This window comes from Podarcis muralis, chromosome 15, assembly GCF_964188315.1.
Source record: "Podarcis muralis chromosome 15, rPodMur119.hap1.1, whole genome shotgun sequence".
Classification (NCBI taxonomy): Eukaryota; Metazoa; Chordata; class Lepidosauria; order Squamata; family Lacertidae; genus Podarcis; species Podarcis muralis.
This window is the reverse complement of record NC_135669.1, coordinates 776,606-789,234: the sequence shown is the minus strand read 5'-3', so window position 1 is coordinate 789,234 and position 12,629 is coordinate 776,606. Positions and strand designations below refer to the sequence as shown.

At 45.5% G+C, this 12,629-nt stretch overlaps 1 protein-coding gene across 11 annotated transcripts in view; it reads left to right on the top strand.

The window, feature by feature from the left end:
- The window catches only part of LOC114585056 (disintegrin and metalloproteinase domain-containing protein 2-like), a 71,470-nt gene that overhangs the window by 32,439 nt on the left and 26,402 nt on the right, over window positions 1-12,629 (top strand). For 10 of the 11 annotated variants that reach the window (XM_077919848.1, XM_077919845.1, XM_077919842.1 and 7 more), the window contains 4 exons: window positions 6,114-6,294; window positions 8,656-8,751; window positions 10,253-10,451; window positions 11,233-11,338. In XM_077919848.1, coding sequence (XP_077775974.1) covers window positions 6,114-6,294; window positions 8,656-8,751; window positions 10,253-10,451; window positions 11,233-11,338 — 582 coding nt within the window. The remainder of the gene's footprint in view (window positions 1-6,113; window positions 6,295-8,655; window positions 8,752-10,252; window positions 10,452-11,232; window positions 11,339-12,629) is intronic. The other variant, XM_077919849.1, reaches the window with a different exon arrangement.

Here is a 12,629-nt window from a genome sequence, read left to right as displayed (position 1 = left end):
CCCGCTCTTAAAGAAAACATCATTAGATCCCTTAGATCTATGAAATTACCGCCCGGTTTCAAATCTTCCATTCCTGGGTAAGGTGATTGAGAGAGCGGTTGCTGAACAGCTTGGTAGGTTTCTGGATGAAACATTGGCTCTGGATCCATTCCAGTCCGGCTTCTGCGCTGGTCATGGGACCGAGACGGCTCTGGTCGCCCTAACAGATGATCTCCGCAGGCAGCTGGATCGAGGCGGGTTGGGGCTGCTGATTCTTCTAGACCTGTCAGCAGCCTTCGACATGGTCGATCACAAATTCCTGGACCACCGCCTTGCCGATGTGGGGATCCAGGGCACAGTCCTTCAATGGCTGCGCACGTTTCTCTCTGGTTGGGGACAGAGGGTGGGGCTTGGGGGGTAATTGTCATCGTGCTACTCCTTGGTGTGTGGAGTGCCTCAGGGTGCGATACTCTCCCCGATGCTTTTCAACAACTTTATGCTCCCCCTCGCCCAGCTTGTCCGGAGTTTTGGGCTGGGTTGTCATCAGTATGCTGATGACACCCAACTCTATCTGTTGATGAATGGCCATCTTGACTTGGCCCCAGACACACTGATCACATGTTTGGAAGCTGTGACTGGATGGTTACATGGGAGCCGGTTGAAGTTAAATCCTTCGAAGACAGAGGTCCTTTGGCTGGGACGGGACGATATGGGATGGGGGGCAACTCCCATCTCTTGCGGGGGTACAATTAGTGCCAGCACCGTCCGTTAAGAGTTTGGGTGTAATCTTCGACATCTCCCTTTCCATGGAGGCGCAGATTGCATGTCGAAGGCTGCTGACAAAGGCGGCATTTTTTCATCTCCGCCAAGCTAAGCAGTTGGCTCCTTACCTCTCTCGCCCTAACCTAGCCACTGTGATCCACGTGACGGTCACCTCCAGACTGGATTATTGTAACTCGCTCTACGTGGGGCTGCCCTTGAGACTGACCCAGAAACTCCAGCGGGTGCAGAATGCCGCGGCAAGACTCCTTACGGGGTCCTCGCTGCGAGATCACATTCACCTGGTGCTTTACCAGCTGCACTGGCTCCCGGTGGAGTACAGGATCAGGTTTAAGGTGCTGGTTTTAACCTTTAAAGCCCTATACGGCCTAGGACCCTCGTACCTACGGGACCGCCTCTCCTGGTATGTCCCACAGAGGAACTTACGGTCTTCAAACAAAAACATCTTGAAGGTCCCAGGCCACAGAGAGGTTAGGCTGGCCTCAACTAGACCCAGGGCTTTTTCAGCTGTGGCTCCGATCTGGTGAAACGCTCTGTCTAGGGCCCTGCGGGACTCGGCATCTTTCTGCAGGGCCTGCAAGACAGAGCTGTTCCACCAGGCCTTTGGTCAGGGCACAGCCTGACTCCCTGCTTTGGCAATCTTCACAGAACTCTAGCCCAATGGTTGCCATCAATTTGATTTGAATTAATTTTATAATGAAATGATTTTAGAATGTTGTACTATTTTATTGTAGGGATGCGGGTGGCGCTGTGGGTAAAACCTCAGCGCCTAGGACTTGCCGATCGCAAGGTCTGCGGTTCGAATCCCCGCGGCGGGGTGCGCTCCCGTCGTTCGGTCCCAGTGCCTGCCAACCTAGCAGTTCGAAAGCACCTTCGGGTGCAAGTAGATAAATAGGGACCGCTTACCAGCGGGAAGGTAAACGGCGTTCCGTGTGCTGCGCTGGCTCGCCAGATGCAGCTTGTCACGCTGGCCACGTGACCCGGAAGTGTCTGCGGACAGCGCTGGCTCCCGGCCTATAGAGTGAGATGAGCGCACAACCCTAGAGTCTGGCAAGACTGGCCCGAACGGGCAGAGGTACCTTTACCTTTACTATTTTATTGTTGTTAGCCGCCCCGAGCCCGGCTTCGGCTGGGGAGGGCGGGATATAAATAATTTTTATTATTATTATTATTATTATTATTATTATTTATTTGTTCTTAACAGAAGATCATTTACTGTCCAAATCGAGTCGATATGGCCTGCAGATTAATTGGGTTTTAAGAAATGTGTATACTCTCTCCCTAATGGATGTTTGAATCTCCAAACATCCGTCAATTAAAATTCTCAACCTTGGTTGGTTTGAAGAAAGTAACAGGTAGTCTCCCTTCCTTATAATTAATTTTCTTTTTTATTCTGTCCATATCCGGTGACACCACCCCATTCAAATTTCCCAGCAAAATCATTTTTTGGTCCATAAACTCATTTTCTCTTCTATAAAATTCCAATTTTCTCTCATTTGGTGCATAGATTCCCACAATCACCATTTTTTCTCCTTGGGACATCACCTGAACAACTATCACTCTTCCCTGAACAACTATCACTATTTCTCGCCACATCTCTTGCAAACATATCCAATTTTTTTCTTTAACATATATTCTGTTTTTCTTTTTCTTTTTATCATTTAGTCCAGGGGTCTGCAACCCGCGGCTCCGGAGCCGCATGTGGCTCTTTTACACCTTTGCCGCGGCTCCGGGGCAGATACTAGCGAGGGGAGGAGGCACATTGTGCGCCCCGACACTCCCCACTGTGGCGGGCGCTGTACTGGCTGTGACGTCGCATGGGGGCGGTGCGTGCGTTAGTCACGCACCGTCCCGACGTCACCTTCCCACCCGCTGTCAGATCGGAGGGCAGCGGCGCGCATGCTTTAAATGTCGCAATGGTTTTGCAGCTCCCAGTTGTTGTTTTCTTCGGAAACGGGTCCAAGTGGCTCTTTTTGTCTTAAAGGTTGCAGACCCCTGATTTAGTCCATTTACATTTCACATTAAAATTTTCAGCTCCATCTTCCTTTAATTTTTTAATTTATCAAAAAATTAAATACAAATTAAATCTTCTTGTACATTATTTTCACCTTTATTTCCTCCACTACAGCCTCCAACCACTTCTTCAATTCTTCTTCAGGTCTCTTCCCTCCTCATTCTTTTTGATATCTTCTCCAAAACTTATCTGCTTCTGCCGGGTCTCTGCGTCTGTACTTTTTACCTTTATATTTTAAGACGTATCCTCTAGACTCTTGTGTTTTTTTCTTTAAGTCCTGTACTGATTTTTCCAAAACTGTTGTTTTTGTTGACAGTTCTTTTATCTAAACAAAAAAAATTCCTTCCAGTAGCACCTTAAAGACCAACTAAGTTCTTTTATCTGTACAGATATGTCCTCCATCTTTCCATCCATTTTCGTCTCAAGAGCCTTAGTTTGTTCCCTAATGTCCTTCTTCAGATCTAAAATTAAATCTGCAATTTCAGTCTTACGATCTGTATCCTGAGCAGATCCTCTTCTTCCTTGAGATAATATTAATAATAATAATAATAATAATAATAATAATAATAATAATAATAATAATTTATTTATTTATACCCTGCTCTCTCTGGCCAGAGCCGGGCTCAGGGCAGCTAACACCAGTAAAATTACAATAAAAACATAATAGGGAAAATACAATTTAAAATACAGGTTAAAAATAGAATTTAAAATGCAACCTCATTTTAATAATAACCCATAGATCAAAACCATAAGGGGAGGGAAACATAAGTGTCAGACTGAGTCCAAACCAAAGGCCAGGCGGAACAGCTCTGTCTTGCAGGCCCTGCAGAAAGATGTCAATTCCCGCAAGGCCCTAGTCTTTTGTGACAGCATTCCACCGAGTCGGGGCCAGTACTGAAAAGGCCCTGGCCTTAGTTGAGACCAATCTAACCACCTTGTGACTTGGGACCTCCAAAATGTTGTCATTTGTGGACCTTAAGGTCCTCCGCAGGGCATACCAGGAGAGGCGGTCCCGTAGGTACGTAGGTCCTAGGCCGCATAGGCCTTTAAAGGTCAAAACCAGCACCTTAAACCTGACCCTGTACTCCACCAGGAGCCAGTGCAGTTGGTAAAGCACCGGATGAATGTGATCCCGTGGCAAGGACCCCGTAAGGAGCCACGCCGCGGCATTCTGCACCTGCTGGAGTTTCTTGGACAGCTTCAAGGGCAGCCCTGCATAGAGCGAGTTATAATAATCAAGCCTGGAGGTGACCGTTGCATGGATCACTGTGGCCAGATCAGGGCGAGAAAGGTAAAGGACCAACTGCTTAATACGGCGGAGATGGAAAAATGCCACCTTTGCTGTGGCTGCAACCTGCACCTCCATGGAAAGGGAGGTGTCGAAGGTTACACCCAAGCTCTTGACAGAAGGCACTGGCACTGATTGAGCCCCTGCAAGAGATGGGAGTTGGCCCCCCAACCCCATGTCGTCCCGACCCAGCCAGAGGACCTCTGTCTTTGAAGGATTTAATTTCAACCAGTTCCCACGCAGCCATCCAGCCACAGACTTCCAAGCATCTGGTCAGTGTGTCCGGGGCCGAGTCAGGGCGGCCGTCCATCAACAGATAAAGCTGGGTGTCATCAGCATATTGATGACAACCCAGCCCAAAGCTCTGGACAATCTCAACAAGGGGGCGCATAAAGATATTGAAAAGCATCAGTGAAAGGATTGCGCCCTGCGGGACTCCACACACCAAGGTGTGCCGCGGCAACAACTCCCTCCCTAGAGCCACCCTCTGTCCCCGACCTGAGATAAAGGAGCACAGTCATTGTCAGACTGTGCCCTGAATTCCCACGTCGGCAAGGTGGTGGTCCAAAAGTTCGTGATCGGCAATGTTGAAGGCTGCTGACAGGTCCAAAAGAATCAGCAGTTCTGACCCACCTCAATCCAGCTGCCTGTGGAGATCATCTGTTAGGGCGACCCAAGCCGTTTTGGTCCCATAACCAGGGCAAAAGCTGGACTGAAATGGGTCCAGAATTGGTGTTGTTGTTCAGCTTCCTGCTCCAGACGGTGGTTTATTTGCTGCCATGTTTATTTTTTTATTCTTATATCCTTTATTATTATTGTCCTGTGTCGTTTCTTCCAACCTCAATACTTCACCTCCTATCTCCCCTCCCTATATCTAATGGATGAAATAGCTAGGTATAGAGGAGGTATTCCAAAAATATAGTCAGGTCTGTGTAATAGCTCCTTCTAACTACTAGGTGGCTTCCCTATTCTTTCTCTCCTTCCCCTTCCCCCTCATCTCTGTCAGCCTTTGTCTCAGACTGCTCTTTTTAACTTCTCAGTCTGCCTGCAGTAATAATAATAATAATTTTTTATTTATACCCCGCCCTCCCCAGCGAAGGCCGGGCTCAGAGCGGCTTACAAGCAATAATAAAAACAAGAAGAATGATTACAACTTAAAAACAAAAATAAAATACAACATTAAAATAATGGAACATTAAAATATTAAAATGTTGATAAGGAGTCCTGTTCTCAAAAAATTTTTGTTTTCCTGACCAAAGTCCTGGATGTTAATTGTAATCCACAAGGGGGGTAGATTCAGTTGAACAATACTGGTAAATATAAGGAAAATGTAAAAACGGTAAAAGTAATCCAATCTATCAAACAGGAAATATACAAAATATTATCTTCAGTTCTTCTACGCCTAATCCAATTTTCACCCCAATCGCTGGGAAATGGGGGAAGTGGAGTTACCTCCACCAAACAGGGCAACGTATTACCAGAAACAAAGCAAAAAGAAAAATAGTATTTCAACTCCCAGTTGAGTCTAATCCACTTTTTGCTGATTCTCCTTACACACGGTTCCACAGGAAAAAGGAAACTGTTTTACACTGACACATAGAGACTATAGCTTTGCCCATGGTTTCAACCTTATATCCATTGTTTTAAAAGGCACTTTCTGCTGGGTATTCTAATAAAAGACACTGTTCATTTCGCTCCACAAACTTTTTAATAGATAAGGCACCCTTGAGGCATGGTGAGGCAACTGCCTCAGGTGGCAGGATCCCCAGGAACAACTGGTCGTGATGTAGATATTTATTCACACTTATTCCTGATGCAAATCTTCACTCTCACTTTCTTCCCTGGCGGGGAGCGGAGCACCAGTTTGTGGTTCACCTCAGGTGCCAAAATGTATTGGACCAGCTCAAGGGGTTCTTCATTGGGCAACTCAGCTTGGAGGTAAAAAATGCATAAATCTGGGAGTCTTTAGCCTGTCTTCCCCACAACATCATACCAGCTTTGGCATGGTTTTCTGTGCTATGGAAGCTTTTCTGTACTGCCTATTGCCCACAGGCAGGCCAGCGGCATCAAGTCCTTCAGCAGCTGCAGTATAAAAGATTTCCGGAATTTTCTGGAGTCCGGAGCATCGCAGTGCCTCTTGAACAAGCCACGCATGGATCTCATGTACAGAGCCCCCTACTGCGGAAACAAAGTGGTGGAAGACGGGGAGCAGTGTGACTGTGGCACAGCAAAGGTTTGTTAGAAAGAGAAGCCAGAAAGAAGAGCAAATAAAGGAGAGCGAGCTAATGGTGACTTAAATAAGCCACATCTGTGCCTTCTCAGTGGTGTTCCCCTGTTTGCGGAATGCACTCTTAGTGAGGGCCTCAATCTCCCTCGTTATTAACTTTTAGGAAAAAATTTAAAACATTCCTCCTGTTCACCTGAAGGAAGGTGAGGACAGGTGACCTCACCTAGGCCCGAAGTCACCCCCCCCCCCCAAGCAGGCTCAAAGCTTCTCAGATCTTTTCAAAATCATTTTTCTCAGCAGCTAAAAGGCATTAGCTAAGCATCAGAAACATTCCGCTTGCTGTAACTAAAAAGATTGCAACAAGGTAGAGAACAGAGCCCATTGTCTTCTCAGGCCTTTCTCAGAACCACATTGCAACTTGCTTTCTCTCCGGGAACCATGCCAAAGCACAAGAATGAAACAACGGGAACACTCTGAAAACCCCCTCACCCCCTTTCCTGCCAAGAGTCCACAATAGTCCCAAGACAGCTTTCTGTTCATGCTCAGAGGAACTCAGGGGCAGGACTCCTGAGGGAGGAGAAAGGAGGAGGGAACTAGAAGGGTATATATGCTTGTGCACATGATTGTGAACTCGTGCATGCTTTTGTGGACTATCACACTTGCTCCTTCTACCAGTTCATGGATGGTAGAAATAAACCTTTTTCTCCGAAACTATTCCTTGAGTGTCTGTTGACTCCCACTTCCCTTTCCCAGGCGCAATATTTTTCCCACCCGAGGGCAAAGCCTCATAAGGCTACATTTCCACTTCCCTTTCCCAGGCGCAATATTTTTCCCACCCGAGGGCAAAGCCTCATAAGGCTACACACCCAGACATTTGATCGCTGAAATATCTGTCCTTAGCAGCCTAGAAGTGATTAGTTTTGAGAATTGCTTATTGCTTTTAAGAGTTTTAAAGGATTATTTTTTTTAAAAGTTCTAATAGTATTGTTTTAGCATTGACATGTTTGCCATGCTGGGATCCTTTGGTGGAAGGTTGAGAAAACAAATGTAATAAATAAATGAAACATGAAAAATAAATGTTTTTATATACAGTTAACTTGTCACTCAGTGCCTTTCTTTCATCATGAAAACCAAGACAGTTCCTAGGCTGTTTCGCATCCAGACACTGACTAGACTCACATGAGCATAGCCCCCCCCCCCCCCGAATACACCCATGCAGACACAGTTCCCCTTCAGTGGGAGAAGGAAAAAAACAACTGGTCCCACGCTGACACATTGACAGCCACGACATAGAATGCTGTGCAGTTCAGTACCCAATTGCAACACAGTTGATAGATAAACCCAACCCAGGGAGAACATAGCTCAGATGCTAAGAAAGGGCAGCAAAAGACCATGTACACTTTTAGGTCACAAGGGGAATGCTGGTGAGAGAGGCAGTTTGCACAAAACAACTTGGCCTTCCTAACTTCCACACTTTTCCAGCTGCCTGAAAAGGTCTCTGCCTTAGTTCAGTTTGTATTACTTTAAAACCTATGTATGACTGTTTTTTGTACTGTTCAAAAAACTATTTTAGCTGTTTTTATATGTCTGTTACCACCTCAAGACATGTATGTAAAAGGTGATTTCTGAATAATAATAATAAAGTCTATCTGAACTTTGCCTTGGAACTCCAAACTCTCCGGTGGGGCTCAAGCTACCTCCTCTGGAAGCCTCTGGAAGCTGCTGCTGCCTACTAGTGTTTGTGGAACCCATTGGCAAAAGGAATGTTCCCTTCCTGGATGGATCTTGAAATCTCACCCCAGGGAAGGCTGTGTGTGTGGTTTGCACATTCCCCTGTGTCCAGGAAGTATTGTGTGCTGTGTGTCTTTCTCTTCTTCCTCCCTTTTCAGATGTTATGCAAGCCAGAAGGAAGGCCTGGGGACTGTCGGTGTTATTTATATTTATTTTGGCGGGTTTTGTACCACTTAATCAGATTGCCAGAAATCATACAGTGGATAAAACCGAAAGCTTACTTAAAATGCCTGCTGATAATTGCTGATAATTTTGGGGTTGCCAGGGACAGGTCTTTCAGCCATCAAATACCCAAATTGAAACAGGAGTATTTAAAAAAAAATCCTAAAAGCTGATGATGAAGGAGATTGACACCCCATTAGGGAGGACGTTACACAAATGGGGAGCCACCACCAATAAGGCCCTGTCACAGGTCACCACCAGCTGGGATGCTTCCTTTGTGTGAGTTGAGTTTGCATAGTGGGGTGAGGTGGAGTAATGGAGTTGATCACCTGGCCCTTCCAACATTTCTCCCAAAGTGGACTGCAATGTGTCTATAGGTTCCTGACTCCTGCTATCCCATTTGCCCCCTTCCAGGAATGTGAAAGCAATCCATGCTGTGAGCCAAATTGTCTGTTGAGAAGAGGGAAAGCCTGTGCCCATGGTGATTGTTGCTGGTCGAGGTATTGCAGGGTAAGCTAGCTCAAGCCCCATGCCCTCTTAGAGATGCCAGAGAATTCTGACAGAATCATCCATGTTCACTTGTTTGTGCCGTGTCCAGAATGGAAATCAGTCCAATGTTCACTGTTACTGTTGCTTTCGATTCACAAAACTGTTTACACCTCCTCCCCACTGTTTGTGTTTTGTTTCTTTTGCATTGGAATGAATGGGGTTGTAAAGACAGCAAAGTTTGTGTAATTATTGGCCCATTTAGCTCAATCTTGTCTTCAGTGACCGGCAGGCACTCTCCAGGGTTTCAGACAGGGGACAGTCTCAGCCCTACCTGGAGATACTGAGGATTGAACCTGAGACCTTTTGTGTTCAAGCTATTCCCCAAAGCAGGGTTGTAGGATGGTGAGGGATGCAGAGCAAATTTTGAATATGGAGGCAAGCTCAACCAATGAGATATATAAAGCCCACAAGCAGCCTCCAGAGGGCCTTTGCTGAGGAATAGGATCCATGATTAAGAAGCAGGAGGCAGTGGATAGAGAGTTTCTCTTTCATAATGCTAGAACGTGGAATCACCCAGGTGGATTGTTTCTTTGATGGAGTTGTAATACAGCGAGATGGTCATACTACTGATGTATGGAAGGGATCAGATTTCTTGTTTTATGTAATTTCAGTCTATTCAGTGGGTATTGTTATTCATACAAATCTGTGTTATGTATTTTAAGGGTGTGAACAAAACATATTTGAAAGAACAGTAGGCTTAAACAGTCCATCATTAGGGAGCAGGCTGGACTCCCTTCTCCTTGGTCACATGAATGTGAAGCTGGGGTGTGGCACTATTTCATTAGCCAAATATAAAGGTAAAGGTAAAGGACCCCTGACAATTAAGTCCAGTCACGAACGACTCTGGGGTTGTGGCGCTCATCTCGCTTTACTGGCTGAGGGAGCCGGTGTTTGTCCACAGACAGTTTTTCCGGGTCATGTCGCCAGCATGACTAAGCTGCTTCTGGTGCAATGGAACACCAAAACCAGAGCAGCACACGGAAACACCATTTACTTTCCCGCTGGAGCGGTACCTATTTATCTACTTGCACTGCATGCTTTCGAACTGCTCGCTGCTATTTCTAGGGATTGTTTTGTGGATTTTACAAAATTGCATGCTTTTGTTTTAATGTGTTCCTTTACCTGTGCTTATGCTCTTGAGAACTGTTCTAAGTTGCAAGGAAACGTTTTGTGTGCTTTCACTGAGCAGCTGACAAGTTCTATTACTATTACAATTATTAGCAGAAACAACAAAAACAACCCTGTTTCCCACCCCTGCACCACTTCATAGAGTGCTGGAAACAATGCTGATGTGATGGCAGGACCCTCCCCCCAGTCTTGACCACACATTATCAAGGAGAAGGTAGCATCCACACAAAGCAGAGTTTGAGGTCTAAGTATGTGCCAAAATGCCTGCAGAGATCAATGTCTCAGAGGCCTGAAATGCAACTCAGAGCTTTTCTTTCTCTTTTCTTCCTGCCAGTTGAAAGCAAAAGGCACATTATGCAGAGGCACTAAAGATGAATACTGTGATCTGAAGGAATACTGCAATGGTACCTCTGCTGAGTGCACAGAGAATTTTTATGTCCAGGATGGACAGAATTGTGAGGGGGAGACAGGGATTTGCATGGAAGGAACATGCCAAAGTGCAGATTTGTGGTGCCGCAAAGTATTTGGAAAAGGTAACTGAAAGCAGTTCTTTCTCTCATCTCTCCCTTCTGAACAGCCCTTCTCTCTTTCCTTCTCTGTCCTTCATTCCCCACACCTCACCCAGTATTCAGACTAGTAGATTTTGATTTTTAATCCGGCAGATTTCAAGAGATGCAGCAGTCTTCTTGAAGCTGCTGTGTACATTACTCATGCATCCCTTTTCAGGGACTGGCAGGGGTAGCAAAGAGTGTTCTGAGGTGTCTGACAGGCCATTACAGAGCATTATGTCCCCAATCTGCAGCCTCAGGAAAGAGAGCAATGAGATTGCGGGGCCTCTCTGTCTGCTTATCTGAAAGACCCAACAGGTTTGGTTCCTCCCCACTGAATCATTCCATTCTAGCTACCGTATTTTTCCATCTATAAGACGGCCCCATGTATAAGACGCACCCATGTATATTTTTGGGGACTCAGATTTAAGAAAAATGGGGGGAGATGGCCCAGAGTATAAGACGCCCCGTAATTTTTGACTTTTTTTAAGGGGAAAAACCTAGTCTTATACATGGAAAAATACGGTAATCATTAGAATAATGTAAGTTCTAAGAACTAGTACCTGAGCTTTCTTCCCCTCCACTTCCCTCTCAATCCCTTTTTCCTTTTGCCTTTTAGATTGTAAGTCTGAGAGCAGGAACCATCTTATCAATGATATTTCTGTGCCATTCTCGAAACCTTTTGTTGTTGCTGCTGCCACTGCTGCTAAAGAATAGGATGAAAATGCTTCATATCAATAAATAATAATTCTGATCTATATTGCAGATTCAAAAAGTGGATCATCTCAGTGTTATGAGGAAATCAACAGTCAAAAGGACAGGATGGGACATTGTGGTTCCTCTGCCAAAGGATATGAGAACTGTCAGTGGCAGTACGTTTTGAACAAAAATGGAAATTGTGTGATGAGAAGGTCACATTCCTACCACTAAGAGCATTTATGGAATACAGCCCAAAGCAGCGGTGTTTGTGCAGCAGGAAGTTTTACAGGGTGGATATACAGGGTACAATTTATTCTGTCACACACCTGCACCTGATGTGTGCTAAAACTCATTTGAATCAGCATCACTTGACAGCATGATACAAAGGCCATAGTCCAGGCAAACAAGAGATGTGGTAAAACTACTAGAAATATGGCTCCCTCTTTCATGCAAAAGCCACAAATTTGGTTAAACTACTGTTATAAAGTGCCTGAGTTCTGTTCGACATAACTGGCAATCTGGTGTGTTCTAGTCCAGGACCAAAATAGCCTTCTCCTCAGCAGTTTTATGAGGAGCAGATTAGAACAGGTGTGAAAAAACTTTGGCCTTCCAGTTGCTGCTGCAATACAATGCAGCAGCATTGGCCATTAACCATGTAGGCTGGAGCTGATTGGTGCTGTAGTACAGCAACATCTGGAGAGCCAAATGTACCCCACACCTGGACTGGAACAACCAGCATACCAAATGGTTACACAACCTTTCCGAATCTGGTGTCCTCCATGTGTTTTGGATTGCACCTCCTATCATTTCCAGCCAATCCTGTGATGCTTGGGCTGATGGGAATTGTAGTCCAAAGCATCACCATATGGCTTTGCTGGCCTGTGTGCTGCTTATTGGCAGCATATTTCCAGGTCAATTCTAATAGAATCGTAGGGTCATGGAATTGTGGAGTTGGAAGGGTCCCAAGGTTAATCTAGCCCCCTGCAATGCAAGAATCTCAGCTAAAGCATCTGTACAGTTGGCCATCCAACCTCTGCTTAAAAACCTCCAAGTTCACAACCTCCCAAAGGAACTTCCAAAGTTCCACTGTCTTATCAGTTCTCACTGTAAGAAGGTTTTCCCTGGTGTTTCGTTGGAATCTCCTCTCTTGTAACTTGAATCTTATCCTCCAGAGCAGGAGAAAACAAGCTTGTTCCCTCTTCCATGTGACAGCCTTGAGATGTTTGAAGATGGCTATCATATCTCCTCTCAGTCTCCTCTGTTCCAGGCTAAACATACACAGCTCCTTCAACCATTCCTTATTAGGCTTGGTTTGAGCTATGCTCATGCAATTCCCTTTTTCAGGAATTCTGGCAATGAACCAAAACTTTACCTGTAGGTGCTCCAATAGCTGTGTTATGGGAGATTCATTCTTCTAGGCATCTGATATCACCTGTGAGTCCTCCCACACACCCATGCTTCTTT